Genomic DNA, 20,399 nt, shown 5'->3' with positions numbered 1-20,399 from the left:
CCAAAAATTTTCCCCTAGTTGGTCCACAACAGATGGTTCACGTCGTACCTTGAGAAGGGAGATTCCAGCAGCAGCAGCAGCAGCAGCAGCCTCCAGTAGCAGCTCCCACTCCTCAGATGCTGCAGAGCTGCAACTCACACACAACACCCAGCAGCATCCAGGAGCACAGCTGCTCTCTACTCACACTCCCACGTCAGTCTACACACACACACACACACACACACACACACACACACACAACCACACAACCACACAACCACACAACCACACACGCACACACGCACACACGCACACACACACACACACACACACACACACACACACACACACACACACACACACACAGACATACACACACACACACACACACACACACACACCTGCAACAATTGCAACATGTTTAACTGCAGCATGACAACTCTGAGGGTACTTTACTGGTGTGTAAAGTTAAGGTACAGTCTGCTGGTGTGTAACGTGACACATTACATCACTATACAGACTGGTGTGTAACGTGACACATTACATCAGTACTCTACAGACTGGTGTGTAACGTGACACATTACATCACTACTCTACAGACTGGTGTGTAACGTGACACATTACATCAGTACTCTACAGACTGGTGTGTAACGTGACACATTACATCAGTACTCTACAGACTGGTGTGTAACGTGACACATTACATCAGTACTCTACAGACTGGTGTCGGCAACAGAAAACACTGTTGTGTGTAAACTACCACAGTGTTGCAGTAAATGTAAAGTAACACAGTGCAGCAGTACTATACAGACTGGTGTTTAAAGTAACACAGTGCAGCAGTATCATACAGACTGGTGTTTAAAGTAACACAGTGCTGCAGTACTATACAGACTGGTGTTTAAAGTAACACAGTGCAGCAGTACTATACAGACTGGTGTTTTGTCAGGGCCGTGTGGCCTGAAAAAAGCTAGGGAACCCAGGAGCAGACTGGAGACAAAAAATTCAATCAAAGTGTGTTTATTTCAAGGCAACGGTGCAGACAGGGGTGAGGCAATTCAACATCAAGGGCAGGCATGGGTCGAGGCATAGGCAGTTCACAGGCAGAGGCACAGGGGGCGTAGGCAAAAAACGTAGTCAAAAAACGGTCAGAGTTCAGATCACAGGAAGGCCAAAATAGATAGGCGAACACAAAAATCTTCAAAACATAGGATAGGCACACGTGGCAACAGGTTTCAAAAAATGAGAAAAAATCACAGGCAAAGAAAAGGGGCAAAAATCCCAAAATTGTCCAAAACTGAGGAAAAGCTCACGTGGCAGAATCTCACAGCTCAAAAACTGAAAAGCACTCGTGTAGCAAAAAGTCAAAATGCACTTCCAAAAAGTAGAACAAAAAATCTGAAAAATACGAGGCAAGAGTCCAGAAAATACTTCAAAAAATCACAGACAAAACTCACGTGGCGCAATGAGGCATGGAACAGGAAAAACTTGGCAAGGCATGAACATGATCAGCGCAGAGAACCATTCGGAGTTGTAGGCAACAATCTTGCAATGACACTAGTCCTTGGCTGGGTTTTAAAGCAGAGTCTGATGAGTGAAATGGACGCAGCTGTAGCAAGGCCATGGTTGGTGATTGGCTTCTGGTGGTGTGGTGAAGTTCAGAACATGGCCACCAGATGGCAGCAGTGCAGGGAGAACGTTGGCTAGTGTACGCAAAGCCAGTCACTGCACATCGGACTGCAGGACAGGTCAGGGCTGGTTTGTGACAGGACCCCCCCTCTTACGGACGCCACCAGGCGTCCCAGCTCGGACCTCAGGATGCCGCCGGTGAAAGTCAGCGATCCACCACAAACCGGGCTCCTCCGGACCGTAGCCCTCCCAATCAACCAGGTAATGGAAACCTCTGCCACGCCGCCTGGCCTTCAGGAGCCGCCTCACAGCAAACACCTCACCGCCATCAACAACCCTGGGAGGAGGAGGGGGGGCTGGAACAGGGGACAGGGGGCTCGAGACAAGGGGTTTGAGTTGGGAGACATGAAACGAGGGATTAATGCTGCGCATAGTCAAAGGTAAACGAAGACGGACAGAGCATGGGTTGATTACCTTGGTTATGGTGAATGGGCCGATGAATCGGGCGTGCAGCTTGCGGCAAGTGGTCTTAATGGGAAGGTCCCGAGTGGAGAGCATCACTCTCTGGCCTGCCTTGTACCTCGGAGCAGGCGACCGGCGTTTATCTGCCTGGTGCTTGTAGGCAGCCGCAGAACGCAGGAGTTGACCTCTGGCCCGGGCCCAGGTTTTCTTGCAGCGACGCACAAAGGCCTGAGCTGAAGGAACGGCGACCTCCTCCTCCTGTGAAGGGAACAGCGGGGGCTGGTATCCCAGACAGCAGTGGAATGGGGAGAGGCCCGTGGCAGACGTAGGCAGGGTGTTGTGCGCATATTCCACCCAGGGAAGTGTCTTGCTCCATGACGTGGGGTCTTGGGAGGTCATGCACCGGAGTGCAACTTCCAGCTTTTGGTTTGCCCGCTCTGTCTGTCCATTGGTCTGTGGATGGAAACCTGAAGACAAGCTGGGAGAGGCACCAATTAGTTTACAGAATGCTTTCCAGAACTGGGCAGAAAACTGCGGGCCACGGTCAGAGACAATATCAAAGGGTAGGCCATGTAGGCGGAAGACATGGATGATCAATAGTTCAGCAGTCTCCTTAGCAGACGGCAACTTGGGCAGAGCTATGAAGTGGGCTGCCTTAGAGAATCTGTCCACCACAGTCAGAATACATGTGTTGCCCTCAGACTTGGGTAGCCCAGTCACGAAATCCACAGCAATGTGTGACCAAGGACGATGAGGGACAGGGAGAGGTCTCAGGAGGCCCACTGGGGGTCTATTACCTGACTTGTTTCTGGTGCAGACGTCGCAGGCGGCCACAAATGTCTGAATATCGCTCTTCATGGAGTGCCACCAAAAACGCTGTTCGATCACTGCCAGAGTTCTCTCGGACCCTGGATGGCAGGCGACCTTAGAACTGTGTCCCCATTCCAGCACCTGAGAGCGGACAGTTGAAGGCACAAAGAGACAGTTAGGGGGCCCATTACCTGGTCCGGGTTCCTGGTTCAGGGCCTCCTGGACGATGACCTCAATCCCCAACAGGGCTGCCCCCACCAGGCATCTTGGAGGAAGGATGGTCTGCAGGGAGTGGGGTTCCGTAGCTGAGGAGAATTGTCTGGACAAGGCATCAGCTTTAGTGTTCTTGGACCCAGGACGGTAAGAGAGGGAAAAATTAAACCGTGAAAAGAAAAGAGACCATCTTGCTTGCCTAGCATTCAGACGCTTGGCAGTACGGAGATACTCTAAATTCTTGTGGTCTGTCCACACAATAAAAGGAGGGCTAGCCCCCTCCAGCCAATGCCTCCACTCCTCTAATGCCATCTTGACAGCTAGTAACTCCCGATCCCCAATGTCATAATTTCTCTCTGCAGGAGAGAGGCGGTGAGAGAAGTAGGAGCATGGATGCATTTTGTTGTCCTTGGAAGACCTCTGTGACAGTATGGCCCCCACACCTGACTCAGAGGCGTCAACCTCCACTACAAATTGGACAGAGGGGTCAGGAATGGTCAGAATGGGTGCAGAAATGAACCTACTTTTTAGGTCTGCAAATGCCTTCTCAGCCTCCCTACTCCAATGGAAGGAGGTCTTGGTGGACGTGAGTGCGGTGAGAGGTCCAGCCACGGAACTGTAGCCTCTGATAAACCGCCGGTAGAAATTTGCGAACCCCAGGAACTGTTGGAGGGCTCGCCTTGTAGTAGGTGTGGGCCAGTCCTTAACTGCCTTCAGCTTCAGGGGGTCCATCTGTATCCTGGAGGGGGAGAGGACAAAGCCCAAGAAGGATACAGTATCTTTGTGGAATTCACATTTCTCAGCCTTTACAAAGAGTTTGTTCTCCAGCAGCCGCTGTAGAACTTGCCTGACATGGTGCCTATGGGCTTCAAGGGAGGGTGAAAATATAAGGATATCATCGAGGTAAACAAAAACAAAAACATTCAGGAAGTCTCGCAGTACATCATTGACAAGAGCTTGAAAAACAGCTGGGGCATTGGTCAAAACCAAAAGGGACCACCAGGTATTCATAATGACCAGTAGGGGTGTTGAAGGCAGTTTTCCATTCATCACCCTCCCTGATTCTTACTAGGTGGTAGGCATTCCTTAGGTCAAGTTTAGAAAAAACAGAGGCTCCTTGGATGAGTTCAAAAGCAGTAGACATGAGTGGTAAGGGGTACCTGTTCTTGACTGTGATGTCATTTAGGCCTCGATAGTCAATACATGGGCGGAGGGATCCATCCTTCTTCCCCACGAAAAAGAAACCAGCTCCAGCAGGTGATGACGATGGGCGGATGATTCCAGCAGCCAGAGAGTCTGAAATATACTTCTTCATGGCGTCTCTTTCAGGGGGGGAGAGGGAATACAGACTGCCCTTGGGTGGAAAAGAGCCAGGAAGGAGTTCAATGGCACAGTCATAAGGCCTATGCGGGGGTAGGGATACAGCTTGGGACTTGCTGAACACGGGCTTAAGGTCTAGATACTCCTCTGGGACATTAGAGAGATCAGGGAACTCATCAGCAGCTAATGAGGGATGGACAGTGGTGAAAGCAGAGCCCAGGCATGAGGATAAACAGAATGCACTCCATCCCAAAATGCTGTTGTCAGACCAGTTGATATGGGGGTTATGCACAGACAACCAAGGGAAATCCAAGAACTATGGGAACATGGGGATTCTTCATGACATGGAAGGAGATCAACTCTGAGTGATTTCCTGAGATTCTTAATGTAACAGGGATAGTTCTATGGGTGATTGTGCCCAAGCTATTGCCATTGAGGGTTAGGACAGAGAGGGGGTTCTCAAGGTGGGATAGAGGAATTCCCAGTCTTTGTGCTGTAGCCAAGCAAATTAAATTACGGTCAGCACCTGAGTCAATAAGAGCTTGAAGAGCATGACTCTTGTCCTCATGCAAAAGGGAGATGGAGAGGTAGGTGCGTTGGGCAGGGGAGGGGTCGGTGGTCGCGCCCGCCAGGCCCCCTATTCTCACTGGCGGGCCTTGTCTTTTAGGGGGCAGGTAAGAGCAAAATGACCCACCTTTCCGCAATAGAAGCAGGCACCTGTGTCTCGTCGGCGTTGGCGCTCCTCAGGGGTTACCCGAGCACGATCAATTTGCATTGGTTCAGGAGGTGGAAGTTCAGGTGGAGGAGCCTTCACACCCGGTCGAAGATAGGCTGAGGTCTTCTCCCGGTTCCTCTGCCTGATACGAGCATCAATGCGTCCAGCCAGGTCCATTAGTTCTGTAAGCTCAGAGGGTAACTCCCTTGGGACAAGTTCATCTTTGACTGAATCACTCAGGCCATTCAGGAAAGCATCATACAGGGCGTCATCATTCCATTTACATGAGGCAGACAGAGTGCGGAACTCAATGGCATAATCAAAAACGGAACGGGTACCTTGACGGAGGGCCATGATCTCTCTTGCAGCCTCCCTGCCTGCGTGGGAGCGGTCAAATACCTTTCTCATCTCATCAGTGAAGCTCTTGTAGGATGAGCAGCAGGTGGCATTGGCGTCCCAGACAGCAGTTCCCCATTCCCGGGCCCTGCCAGTGAGGAGGGTGATGAGGTAGGCTACTCGGGAACGTTCTGTTGGAAAAGCAAGAGACTGGAGTTCCAGGGTTAGAGAACATTGTGAGAGGAATGAACGGCAGTTGTCGGGGTTACCATCGTAGGGCTGAGGAGCAGGCAGCCTAGGTTCTCTGAATGGGGAGGGTGTGGCCGGTGAGGGTGGAGCTGGGCTCGCTTGTGGGGGGGTCGGCTGGGGCTGAGAAGCATTGGACAAAAGCTGTTGCACCTGTGCAGAGAGGGAGTTAAGTTGCTCAGCAACAGTCTCCAGGTTACTATTAACTTGAACAATGCCTTGCTGGTGAGTTCCTAGCATGACTCCCTGTTCCTTTACAGCATTCTTCACCATTTCCAGGTCTGCTGGGTTCATGTTGGCAAGATTGTTCTGTCAGGGCCGTGTGGCCTGAAAAAAGCTAGGGAACCCAGGAGCAGACTGGAGACAAAAAATTCAATCAAAGTGTGTTTATTTCAAGGCAACGGTGCAGACAGGGGTGAGGCAATTCAACATCAAGGGCAGGCATGGGTCGAGGCATAGGCAGTTCACAGGCAGAGGCACAGGGGGCGTAGGCAAAAAACGTAGTCAAAAAACGGTCAGAGTTCAGATCACAGGAAGGCCAAAATAGATAGGCGAACACAAAAATCTTCAAAACATAGGATAGGCACACGTGGCAACAGGTTTCAAAAAATGAGAAAAATCACAGGCAAAGAAAAGGGGCAAAAATCCCAAAATTGTCCAAAACTGAGGAAAAGCTCACGTGGCAGAATCTCACAGCTCAAAAACTGAAAAGCACTCGTGTAGCAAAAAGTCAAAATGCACTTCCAAAAAGTAGAACAAAAAATCTGAAAAATACGAGGCAAGAGTCCAGAAAATACTTCAAAAAATCACAGACAAAACTCACGTGGCGCAATGAGGCATGGAACAGGAAAAACTTGGCAAGGCATGAACATGATCAGCGCAGAGAACCATTCGGAGTTGTAGGCAACAATCTTGCAATGACACTAGTCCTTGGCTGGGTTTTAAAGCAGAGTCTGATGAGTGAAATGGACGCAGCTGTAGCAAGGCCATGGTTGGTGATTGGCTTCTGGTGGTGTGGTGAAGTTCAGAACATGGCCACCAGATGGCAGCAGTGCAGGGAGAACGTTGGCTAGTGTACGCAAAGCCAGTCACTGCACATCGGACTGCAGGACAGGTCAGGGCTGGTTTGTGACATGTTTAAAGTAACACAGTGCTACAGTATCATACAGACTGGTGTTTAAAGTAACACAGTGCAGCAGTACTATACAGACTGGTGTTTAAAGTAACACAGTGCAGCAGTACTATACAGACTGGTGTTTAAAGTAACACAGTGCAGCAGTACTATACAGACTGGTGTTTAAAGTAACACAGTGCAGCAGTAATATACAGACTGGTGTTTCCTGGTGTTGACTGGTTTACTTGTTTAGGTTATTTTAACTCAAGTGTGTGTGTGTGTGTGTGTGTCTGTGTCTGTGTCTGTGTGTGTATGTGTCTGTGTCTGTGTGTGTATGTGTGCCTGTGTCTGTCTGTCTGTCCACCTGTATATCTGTCTGTCTGTCTTAAAGGGAGGATGGCCCCGTTGATGACACACAGAGGGGCTGTGAATGCTGTGCTGAAGTTCCAGACACCAGCCACTGGGTCCTGGTGGAGCCTGAGGTTTCCACAGAGAAGAGCATCTCAACCTACAGCCTGAGCTCTGCTGCAGGGAGCTATGAGTGCTCAGAGTCCAGTCTGCGATGGTCGTGTGGTGGTCCAGTCACCCTGCAGTATCGTTTCATGGACTGGTACATTTTCACTGAAGAGCTGGCCCGTATGCAGTGCAGTCCAGCTGGTCCTCTGATGGATATCAAGGTCATGTCAGGAGTGCTGGAGGAGATCCACCTGCCTCATTTCCTGTGTTTGGGAGGTAGCCAGTCTGCTCTGAAGGATGCTGTGAAGGTTCTGCATCAGCAGGATGGTGGAGTGTATCTGGAGACATGTGAGCTGACCAGACACCACGCCAGACTTGTCCAGCCCTCCCTCTCTCCTCTTGGCCTTCTCTACGATTTAAAATCCTGGATCCTTGGGGAGGTGCATGCCAACGTCCTGGTGTACGAGTGCGAGTCTCACCGGGAGTTCCGCTGCTACCTGCTGCCCGATGAAGCCAATCAGAAACAGAAGGTGGAGTGTGAGGAGCAGAAATGTGGGGGGCATAAAATACGTTATCCCAACCCTGACTGTCTTCGGATTAATGAATGCTACAGTCTGTGTGCAGATCCGTCTACTGACTGTGTCATTAGAATCACCCCAGATAAGATGATGCTGATGTACAGGGAGACCCCCAACTTCTTCCTGGTGAAGCTTCCTGATCCAGCCCCCACCTCCCTCCACCTGCAGCTCTTCAGTTCAGCCAGCAGGGGGCAGCAGGCCCTGTGGAGCGCAGAGCTCCAGACTGGCACACAAGGCAGGCAGACCAGGAGCAGAGGCCTGACAGAAGGTACACACACACACGCACAGACAGACAGACACACACACACACACACACACACACACACACCGCAATAATGACAGTGAACTTTGTCATACACGATAACTACAACAGGTTTGCATCAGTGTGTGAGGTGTGTCTCTCCCATGCCAGGCTGGTGAAACCTGCCTTTACTCTTTTTCTCAATTCATTGATGTCTTTTCTATTTCCTGAGATCCATTCCACACAGATGTTCACATGTACAGAACAGGGATGCAAACAATGAATCGATTAATGTGTTAATCAATTAAAAAAAACATAAATCGCAATTAAGCGCCAATTCAACTGACAAGAGACCCAGGTGAAGAGTGTGTGTGAAGAGGAGTGTGAATAGTGGGAATATTTAAATCACCTTTGGATCAAAGAATTTAACTAGAATTCATTTAAATGCATTATTTTATCTCACTTTTTAATTGTAATTTTAAAATTTAGTAGGGTTTTTTTTTTTTAGAAACATTGAGATTTCGGGGAAAACGCTGCTTATCAAATAATCGTATGTCGATCGATAAGGCAATCAACTAACGTTTAATGAATTCATCGATAATTTGCATCCCTACAGAAGCGCTATGAAACCCCTCACTTTCCACAACTAGCTCATGCCAAGGAATGCACAAACTAAAAAGCTGGTGGACGAGCAGGAATTACAAGTTCAGAGGTGTTTTGCTAGAGAAGCCCCAGCCTGTGAGACCAATCCAGTTGCCAACTTCGACTCCACTGTTTTGCTAGGGGAGATAGAACTTAGAGATAAGACCATTACACAGAATTACTCCACATTGCATGTAGTTTAGACTGGTAGTAACTTCTGTTAAATTACCCTTTTGATCTCAGCTCAACGGGCAGTTTCGGGAGCAGAGATCGAGGAGACGGAAAACTTGCCCCCTCCTCAGGTCACCGCACATGCCTCCAGCCGAGGTCTCATCTCCAGCCTCCCCCGTGGAGCTGAGCCTGTTGACACCCACACTGCTGTGGACCAGGCCACGGGCCGTCAAGACCTTCAGACACCTGAGTGCTCAAGCAGAGCCCTGAAGGTCAGTATGGGCAGAATTCTCCCACCCGCTTAAGTGAAAAAAACGCGCAACAGCACCTCTGAGCTTACTCAAGTCAGTGAGTAAGCGGGGCTTACGCGTGATTTCATGAGTTGCGCATTTTGGGTGGGGCCAGGCCAAAACCAGGAAGTTTTGCATGTAAATGAATCCTAAGCGTATTCTCCCATGCACTTAAGCGCATTTCCCTTTACGCACATCAAAGGGCTGTAGTAAGGTCAAGCGCCACTATGAGGCAAAATGTAATATTGCATTTGGTGTCCGCTTTGGCTCGCATTTTGAACATTTTACACGGTATGCTTTGTTGATGTTCCGTACCGTCAGCGTGAGTCCAAATCGAAATTCAATTCTCAGTAGTTCTAAACTACACATTACCTGTGGCCCCAGAACATGTTCTCATATCGATGAACGTACAAACAAATGTAAACCATTAATTAATTTAGTATGAGGATCATATCATTCTGTGCCCATATACTGTAACCAAAACATCAACCTTGTTGCACCATGCGCAAGTGGACAAGGAAGGCACGTCCGACCAAATATAATGCTGTCTGTGATGACTATAATGCTGTTCCAATCGTCTGGACAGCCATCCAATTCTGGGCTATTCCAAAACAATTTTCCCCATTTGTATTATGTTGTAGTTAAGTAAATGGTCCACTTTTGTGATGTAGGCCCTATTGGAACTCGTGCATAGATGTGCATGTAGGCTATTAAACTTCCTGGACTGCTCACCGACATACAAATCACCATCAACCTATTGCATGTTGTCCTATCTGTTTTTTAAGACACACACATATTTACTGAAGCTCATTGCCGCTAAAAGTAAAAAGGCCGGCCTACATGTCAGAGCATTTCTTTGGCATTTCGCTTCTGGTCTCTATTATACCCCATCAGCTGCATGTTTGTCCTAGTAGTGCCATGCGCAATTTCCATGTCTGCGACAGAATATTAAGTGTCAGGTTTTGCGCACACGTTTACAATCAATATTTGCGTTGACATCTCTTCGTAGAATGTAAGGATGCGTGGGGATCAATGGAAGGCTGATTTTCTGCCCTTTCACATAATATTAATATCATGTTGCTGCTGTGTGAGACGTGGAGAGGCGCTTTCAAAAGTCAGCATATACAATGTTTGGTACTGGGGGAATTAAGATGCAACGACCAGCATTTTAAATACGTTTTTAATCTCCGGTATTATGTAGGCAACACGATTCATGATGTTTATTCTTTCAATCAACCTGTTGCTGCGCTCCAAAACGCTGAGCTGCAGTTCCGCGAATGGGACACATCGCGTTTCCATCTCATTATCTCACCTCCAATACTTGCCTTGTGTTTGTGAAAAGGAGCGGAGGATAGATTTTGAAACGCTTTTGCAAGAGGACTTCTGGCACGTGGTTTTAAATTCAAAGTTAAAGTTCAGTGTTGGATCTCAATGGACTGCCGAGGTTTTCACATGGTTGATCTGAAAATTCATGCTCCATAGTTTCTTTGTAGCCACAACTGATGAACTTGGCGGAGACTCATCCCCCCATTTAGCATATATCACGCCTATGTTGGGCTACGCGCTGTTTTTCTGAGTTAAGCGCGAGGGATGTGGCGACGTTCCAGAGGTTAGAATACGAGCAAGATAAGACCGCGTAAAATGTGCGCACGTAAAACCGACTTAAGTGGATCTTATTATTTCATTTAGTCCCTTTACCTGTAGGAGGCATTTAGAAGTGTAAAATAAGGTATGGGATTGTGATAAAGATGGGATTGTGAAGAGCAAAACCTTTTCCAAAGTAACTATGAAACCACCTCAGCACCCTGTCTAGATCTTATAGATACTAAATGCTAACCATTACATCCACTAAATAGCATATATGGACCTTGTGAATAATATCTAATTGCTAGTTAAATACCTCTGCAGCCTGTCTTGACCTCATATAAATGTGTGTGTCATATAAAAACTGATGAGCAGAGTTCCAGGACTAACCAGACCTACTCTATTCTTCTACATGTCAGTCGAGCACCAGGACACAGACTGTGGACCTCTTCAGTACGTTTGATGATTTGCGGTGTAAGGAGCTGAAGCGGTTCAAGGCATACCTATCTGGGAAGATCATGGAGGGCTTTGAGCCTATTCCCAGAGGACAGCTGGAGCGGTGTGATGAGACAGACCTGGCCTCTAAGATGAAGGAGAGGTATGGGGAAGAAGGGGCTGTGAGAATGACTCTGACCATCTTGAGGAAAATGGAGCTCAACGACCTTGCCAACAGACTAGAGGTAACGTGTGAATTATTTATAGAAACAGATTTGTGTTAGCAATATAATAACATCAACCTTGTATGTCTCAAAGTAGCGTCTCTGTGCACAACCACTGTCCAGGTGCTGGTGATGTGCAGTAAAAGTAATCCAAGTAAAGGAAGGATGAACCACTGCACACTGGTATTCTTTGCTGGTGGTGTATTTGGTGAACAACGCGTTTCGCTGTCACAGAAAGTGAACCTGATGAAGCAACAACGAAACACGTAACTACCAGCAAAGAATACCAGTGTTTGGTGATTCATCCTTCCTTTACTTGACCTTGTATGTCTTGTAAGAGTATTTTTTTAATTTAATAATCATCTGTAAAGGCTTCAACAATAATGCACCTGAGATCTGTCCATGCACCATTGAGCCTCTTTTGACCATGTTGCTCTGCCTTGCAGGAGTCTATCACCTTGACAGGCCAATGAGCTTCAGGTACAGATGTTTGGTTTTATTCTCATTGTCTGTATTCCCTTTATTTATTGGAGGTGTAAAATAAGGCCATAGTGACTATGAAACCACCTCATCACCCTGTCTAGAGCTTACTAATTCTCAATTTCATTTGTAGAACAACCATAGAAAACTAAAGCTGTAGCTGTTACCATTATCCAATCAGCAGATGCAATGAATACTAATTAGCATTTATATATATTATATAATTAATATTAATGACATCATACCAAGCCACCTGCAGGACACCATGGATGCAGCTGATTTCCTCAAGAGGAACAGAAGAGATCTCAGCCAGAGGGTGACAAATGTGATGCAACTGGCAGCTGGGGCAGCTGTGGCCTAGTGGTTAGAGAGTTGGTCTTTCAATCTAGGGGTTGCAGGTTCAAATCCCCCCCTGACCTCTACCTAGACCTCCATCCATGGCTGAAGTGCCCTTGAGCAAGGCACCTAACCCCACATTGCTCCAGGGACTGTAACCAATACCCTGAAAAATAATAGTTGTAAGTCGCTTTGAACAAATGAAAGTGTCAGCTAAGTGAAATGTAAATGTAAAGTAAACTGGCAGATGAGATGCTGTCAGAAGACTTGATCAATGAAGAGCAGTACAGAGAGATTGACGCAAAGCTCACTGACCAGGCCAAGATGAGATGCATCTATGATGCCCTGCGTTCCTGTGGACCTCCAGAGAAGAGGTTGTTCTTCAACATCCTCCAGGATCTGCACCCTTCACTCCTGCAAGAGTTGGGATGGCATTGAGGGGGTTGAGAAGACATTCGCCTCACTGATCTGATGTGAGACTTCCGATGGTATAAAGAGGGCTGTGAAAAGAAGTTCAATTTACATTACATTACATTACACATAGGTGACAGTTTTTCATCCAAAGCAACCTACCGTAGTTTTAAGTACAGGGTGTTAATTGTATTGTATTGGTTACAGTCCCTAGAGCCGTGTGGGGGTTAAGGCCCAATCTCAATTCACCCCTTACCCCTACCCCTTACCCCTCCAAACGGAGTCTGCCTGGCCAAACCCCTCATTTTTGAGGGCTACAAAGTCCTCCCCCTTACCTCTACCCCTCTGCCTTAACGACTATTGGGATACCCCTACCCCTACACAAAACGGAGGGCCAAGGGGTGAATTGAGATTGGGCCTAAGTCCCTTGCTCCAGGGCACCTCAGCCATGGAGTGAGATAGGGAGTGAAGGGTGGGACTTGAACCTGCAACCCACTGATCTAAAGCACATGTAGCCCACGGCTGCCCCCCCCTTTCACAACTAGCCCACGGCTGCCCCACTCGCTGCATTCACTTCACTGCTATGCTGTGAGAGTTGGGCATTGAGAGGAGTTGGGAAGAAAAACTGAACCACTTATGTTTCCCCTGACCCCATGGGAACTTCTATTTACTTACAGTTCAGAGGCAGTCATGAGAATGGGTTGGGTTTGTAGATATGGGTGTTGGGGAGGGCGCTACATTTTAAATGTTAAAGAAAGCACTGAAGACATGTTTGTTATCTTCCAAGTTTATATGTTCTAAAGGGACACTGTGTGAGATTTTTTTTATGTTCTTAACATTTTCTATGTACTGTAATATTGGGTAATATACTGTGTATACTTTTTTATGATGTGATGAAATATGTACATTATATATTGGGTATTTTGTTTCTCCTATGATTTTGATCTAAACATGGGCGGACAACACATCTGAAACAGGTCTATTTACCTGTTATGGTTATTAATGTGTGCTGTCCATGTCAAATAAATCACGTCAACGTCTGTGGCAGCGGATCAGGTGCATTAGACGGGTCACTTTCTCTGGTCAGCGTCTGCCACCAGATTTAAAAGTAGTCGCATGGGATGGGGCTTCTTGATAGGACCTTACTTAAGTAGTGATTCTAGAATCTTATTGTAGCGCCGGAAGTGTTAGTATGTTACCTGTGATGATGACGTAACCAGCCGGACGGATATAGACCAGTCAGGCTTATTGCTGTACTGTTCACCCGGTGACTATCATTAAACACCACACTTAACTTGAACCTTGTGTTTGTGATTCCTGGACTCTTCTCTTTAACTGGCGTAGGTCGATAGAAATATTGGAGACCATTGTCAACCACACTTGTGTGCAGTCAGATTCAATGTGCCTGACCCTACTGAAAACACACATCTCAACATTAAACCCCATCCCCACTTGTATAACTGTAGTGTACAAGTAAAACTACTGAGTGTGTTGCTTTGTCTGATACCTACACGAATACTGTTCCATAGCCCTGTTGTTTTTACAGAAAAGCCACTTTGACCAAAAGTGGTACTTCTAAACACACTTGAAGAGTCCGCTCTGGACGATGCTCTTGTATGGTTTTCTGATCTACTCAGACTCACAAATTTAGGGGGAGGGAGAGCAAGATCATTTACAATTTAAAAAAATAAACCGCAGTTTGAAAAAGAAATAAAATTGTCCAGACTAAATAAACTGTATGATGGGACAGTGATGGTATAAATTGGATTTTTGTTTGGTCCAAAATTTTAAGAGCCTTTTTATAGGATTTGCATATCAGTGACAGGGCAGTTGTATTTGCCTCGACCAGGTGAATATGAGCTATGAGTTAAAACCATTGAGTGGAAGTAAAGTTTCGCTGCCTCTGTGGTCAACTGATTCCTTATTATCTTAAAATAGATAGAGATATTGCTATGTCAACATTGCATTAACTGCAATACCCAGAAGGGCCTTTTTTCAGTGTTGGTGTAGTTACTGCACTTTCCCTTTGTAGGGCATTATGCTTCTTCCCTTTGTAGGGCATTATGCTTCTTCCAGTTACTCACAGTCTCAATGTCTTTTGTGGTTTGAGGTTTTGTACATTTTGGAAGTGTGTTGAAGTGTGTGTGTGTGTGTGTGTGGGGGGGGGGGTATTCGAGATGAATAGTGCACAAGTCATGAGCATTTACTTACGGCAGGCTATTATATCTGATGGTCACTCAAAAGCCCTTGGAATACAATGCATGAGAAGTTAGGGGTGCTGCTATTGTGCTTCTATTTAATCACAATCTCAGTATATTTTGTGACTGGAGGGACGCGTTTGGAAGGGACAGGTACTGTACATTTTGGAAGTGAGTGGAGTGTTTGTCGGTGGGAGATTAGAGATGAATATCCCTCTCCCACACCTCACCTCATCTGAACATCACTGAGGGAAGTGTGTGGAGGGGAGTTAGAGATGACTAACACCTTCTGACACCTCTCCTCATCTGAACATCACTGAGGGCTGGCTGCCTGCATGCCTGCCAGAAAAGAAACAGCTATCGATTCTCCAATCAATACGTTTTGCAAGCAGCTCCTGCTCATTCGGCTCGTTTAAAGAGATTAGACTCCTGCTGAGGTCCAAATAACTACCCCGAGCTGAGGACCCCCATGAACAGGCTTTATTAATAAATAGAAGTAAAAAAAATCAATTACGAGCAGAATTACAAAATAGCATGGAGAAATGGCAACAGACCAAGGAGGTGGTTTCCAAACTGTGACAAGCTACACATGCAATCAAACATCAATTCTCTCTCTCTCTCTCTCTCTCTCTCTCTCTCTCTCTCTCTCTCTCTCTCTCTCTCTCTCTCTCTCTCTCTCTCTCTCTCTCTCTCTCCTTTTGTGATTTGATGCTAATCAATTCTCTCAGTAATCTGTTGAAATGTGTATTTGTTTTGTTTTCCAAATCTAATCTAATGCACCATCGGTCCTATGGTGATTATCTGTACACTCGCCTCCAAAAGAGTTGTCGTCTACCCATCTGTTTGGAATAACAGCTAATAACCTGACTTTCAATTAATCACTTGGCTTCAGAAGTCACTCATATGAAAGCTACAACCCTCTCGAATGAAAATGAATGTACAAAAATAAATTTCATGCACCAAAGAAAGATTGACCCTTTAATGAACACAGACAGGGCAGATTTTGACAAGACAAAAGTTTTGTCGCCTATCGAACATAATGTGAAAATGAGCAGATAAGTCACTTCAAAACACTTCAAATACGCAGATCGGGTGTCATACTTAATCACTGATTCACTCACACCTCTCCAGAAAATCAACTTTGGCCTTAGGTATGTTTAGGGTCATTGTAATCACGGAAAGCAACACAATGAAAATCAATGGAGTTCAATGAGAGATGGTGACATATTTGCTATTCGTAGAGCAATACATTTTTAACTTCATGATGTAATCAATGATAAAAGCCCTCACACACCAGCAGCATGCATGCAGCTCCACATAAGAGCTGTATCCCTCCCATGTTTGACTTTAGGCATGGATAGGCGACAACTCTTTTGGAGGCGAGTGTACAATGTCACATATAGAATGTCACAATAGGGGGTTTGAGGGGGTGGGGGTGTTGACCAAGACAAGCGGCGCACCCCATCCCAAACGTCTACGCATGTACAGTATACTTACTAAAAACTGATTGAAGTGATTAATTACAATGATTTTTGCTTGAGACATTAATCAATACCTTAACCCTAAAGCGACCGACTGGGGTCATTTATGACCCCGGGCACATATTTTCATACACCATTTCTGCAATTTTCATCAGAAAAACTTGTCCTTCTAGGAGTTTGTCAATACATATGTTGTGCATGCTGTGAATGATTTTTGTGAGATTTGGACCATCTATGTGGGATTTATAATCAAAACATCTCTGGGGTCATTTATGACCCCGAGAGGATCCATGAGATACTCAACATTATAATGTCCATTGTTGTGGTAATTTTCAAACTCTGGTTTTTGTATTTTGTGTCTTGGGGCAGGCCATGGTCAGCAGACCTAAAATATTCATAATATAAACATTTATAGTATTAAAATATAATATATTATATAAATAAATAGGGCACCCCTGCGATAGACAACGAATCATATTGTGAGGGCACCCAGGTAGCATTTCCTCTGTTATTGCTCCATATTTGTTGATATCATGGCACAGTGGTCCTAGACACATGATTAGAATATGAAATGGAAGTCATCCTGATGAACAAAGAGGGAGGAAACAAGTCATTAGTGTAGAAATCAATGGCGTTTTTAGAATTTCCCTTATTATATGACTATACAAAGGCTGAAGCATCAGTTGAATAATTTTTTTGCTCTAATACATATGGAAGACACCTTTTCACAGCTACAATGTATAGAAAAAGTTTCAGAGAAATTTTGAGTGTGCACAAGGTTATATGTTTGAGACATGGTTTTGTCTATGTAAATTACCATATTCTCTGATCTTGTGATTTCATGAACCCAGAAATGTTGAGTACCTTAAAGTTTTATTGCAGGAATGTCATCTATGGGCCTAATGGATAGAATTTAGCTTGGTTTCCCAAAGTTTCACTTTGAGCAATTTCCATAATTAGCATAAATATACTGTATTATTACGGTAAGACTACTACAAGTGAATAGGCTAAAAAATGAAAATGATAGCTATCACCATGAAACTTTCTCAGATGATTACTGATAATGAGAGAAGAAAAAAATGTATTGGATGTTTTTTGTATTTTGATGTTTACATATGAAAATGAGGGCATACATCATATTTAGCATATACGTATGTAAGTTTGAGTAATTTTTAGCAAAACAATAAAATGTTCAAATTCACATTTTTTTGCTTTAGATGAGGGACAAGTATGTACAAGATGTAAATAAATTTGAATGAACCCCAAAAAATAATTTATAGGGTGGTATTTCTATATAAACTCCTTGGGGTCATAAATGACCCCACTCGGTCAGATTAGTCGCAAAAACAGGCCGGTCGCTTGAGGGTTAATTACTTTACGTGGAGACCAAAACATATTTTAATTTGGTTTTGATTTAAAATGTTCGCAAGCAGAATTTTGGTCACATCCTCAACAACAACAACAAATTGTGCACCCCAGGTTAAGAGTCACTGGTATATGGGGGGTGGTGGGTTGGGTGAAATTTGAAATGTTTAAAACACCAAAATCTATATCTTGAGCCAAGAATATAACTCTGTTTTGTGTTTAATCAAAAGAGATTTAAAAAAAAAAAAAAAAAAAAAGAGCCACTGGTATAGACCATGCAATAACGGGATTTTAAAGGTAAAAAAATATCTCACTCACTCAATCCTTTCTCTGCAAAGCAACACTGAACACAAGAATACAGAGGAACACTTTATAATAATGGATGCAACATATTTTGTGTTAATGAGTGGGCAATGTTATGCTAATGTTTTATTGTTTGTGTTATATATTGTTTTTATTTGTTTGTAAATGAATAAACACACTCTGTTAAAAGGCATTAAACAGAACATATTATTTGAAGATATTTTGTAAAGCAACATTTGTTAATGTTTTGTTCATCATCGGTAAATAAGTCCCAATAAAGTGCTACAGATTGTAGTATGTCTAAAATGCTGATCTGTACTGTAGTATGAAACAGCTATGGATGTGGTGACTTTGGGGAGAGTACTGTAGTATGCAGGTTATGGATGTAGTGACTTTGGGGAGAGCACACTGCTAATGAAACAGCTATGGATGTGGTGACTTTGCGGAGAGCACACTGTAGTATGCAGGTTATGGATGTAGTGACTTTGGGGAGAGCACACTGCTAATGAAACAGCTATGCATGCGCATCATCTTTGGTGTGTTGGGAATTTGAATTCTGATATAATATACTGTAAATATATAAATATTGCTTTTCTCATGAATATGTAAACACACTCTTGCCTTCATCTTTACCCGACTGCAGCTGTGGATTCATTCACCAGCAGCAACATCACATTCTGCATATTATTCAGCTACTGTATGTTATTGCATATTATTCAGCTACTGCATGTTATTGCATATTATTCAGCTACTGTATGTTATTGCATATTATTCAGCTACTGCATGTTATTGCATATTATTCAGCTACTGTATGTTATTGCATATTATTCAGCTACTGTATGTTATTGCATATTATTCAGCTACTGTATGTTATTGCATATTATTCAGCTACTGCATGTTATTGCATATTATTCAGCTACTGCATGTTATTGCATATTATTCAGCTACTGCATGTTATTGCATATTATTCAGCTACTGCATGTTATTGCATATTATTCAGCTACTGTATGTTATTGCATATTATTCAGCTACTGTATGTTATTGCATATTATTCAGCTACTGTATGTTATTGCATATTATTCAGCTACTGTATGTTATTGCATATTATTCAGCTACTGTATGTTATTGCATATTATTCAGCTACTGTATGTTATTGCATATTATTCAGCTACTGTATGTTATTGCATATTATTCAGCTACTGCATGTTATTGCATATTATTCAGCTACTGCATGTTATTGCATATTATTCAGCTACTGTATGTTATTGCATATTATTCAGCTACTGTATGTTATTGCATATTATTCAGCTACTGTATGTTATTGCATATTATTCAGCTACTGTATGTTATTGCTTTTCTCATCTCCTTTTCGTTTACTCGATGCCTTTTTTCTCTTCATGAGCTGCTCCTGGCACACAGCGTGTTGACTACATCTGCTACTAAGCTTTCATGTTGACTAAATCTGTCACTAAGCTTTCATGTGTTGACTACATCTGTCACTAAGCTTTCACGTGTTGACTACATCTGCTACTAAGCTTTCATGTTGACTAAATCTGTCACTAAGCTTTCATGTGTTGACTAGATCTGTTTCTAAGCTTTCATGTGTTGACTAGATCTGTTACTAAGCTTTCATGTGTTGACTAGATCTGCTACTAAGCTTTCATGTGTTGACTACATCTGTTACTAAGCTTTCATGTGTTGACTACATCTGTTACTAATCTGCTTTCATGTGTTGACTACATCTGCTACTAAGCTTTCATGTGTTGACTACATCTGTTACTAAGCTTTCATGTGTTGACTAGATCTGTTTCTAAGCTTTCATGTGTTGACTAGATCTGTTACTAAGCTTTCATGTGTTGACTAGATCTGTTTCTAAGCTTTCATGTGTTGACTAGATCTGTTTCTAAGCTTTCATGTGTTGACTAGATCTGTTTCTAAGCTTTCATGTGTTGACTACATCTGTGTGTATGTGTTGACTACTGTTACTAAGCTTTCATGTTCCAAGATGCTGTGTTTGGTTACCGTTCGATAACTTAGGTATCCTATAGCAACCTTCTAGTGGTGAGAAACACACACACACACACACACACACACACACACACACACACACACACACACACACACACACACACACACACACACACACACACACACACACACACACACACACAGACAGGGCCGGTTATAAGCATAGGCCGGCTAGGCGGTCGCCTAGAGCGCCATGTGAAGAAGGAGCGACGAAATGGCGCTCTCCGATGCGTAATTTTGCGATATGAATTTTTTTTATGAAGTCGCAATCAACAAAGCGTGGCGAAAGCGCTCCTCACGGCAAAGCGCCCCTCAGCCAATAGTAATATCGCTTCCAACTGTCTCTGGGAAGTCT

The 20,399-nt window shown here is 44.4% G+C and overlaps 1 protein-coding gene across 1 annotated transcript in view; it reads left to right on the top strand.

Moving 5' to 3' along the window:
* LOC134467118 (uncharacterized) overlaps positions 1-11,915 on the top strand; it is a 13,519-nt gene extending 1,604 nt beyond the window's left edge. The window contains exons 2-6 of the mRNA XM_063221039.1: positions 19-192; positions 7,213-8,123; positions 8,982-9,181; positions 11,203-11,463; positions 11,889-11,915. Coding sequence (XP_063077109.1) covers positions 19-192; positions 7,213-8,123; positions 8,982-9,181; positions 11,203-11,463; positions 11,889-11,915 — 1,573 coding nt within the window. The remainder of the gene's footprint in view (positions 1-18; positions 193-7,212; positions 8,124-8,981; positions 9,182-11,202; positions 11,464-11,888) is intronic.
* The last annotated feature ends 8,484 nt before the right edge of the window (positions 11,916-20,399 follow it).

This window comes from Engraulis encrasicolus, chromosome 17 (genome assembly GCF_034702125.1).
Source record: "Engraulis encrasicolus isolate BLACKSEA-1 chromosome 17, IST_EnEncr_1.0, whole genome shotgun sequence".
Classification (NCBI taxonomy): domain Eukaryota; kingdom Metazoa; phylum Chordata; class Actinopteri; order Clupeiformes; family Engraulidae; genus Engraulis; species Engraulis encrasicolus.
The sequence above is the reverse complement of the archived record's forward strand: the minus strand, read 5'-3'. Positions and strand labels throughout refer to the sequence as shown.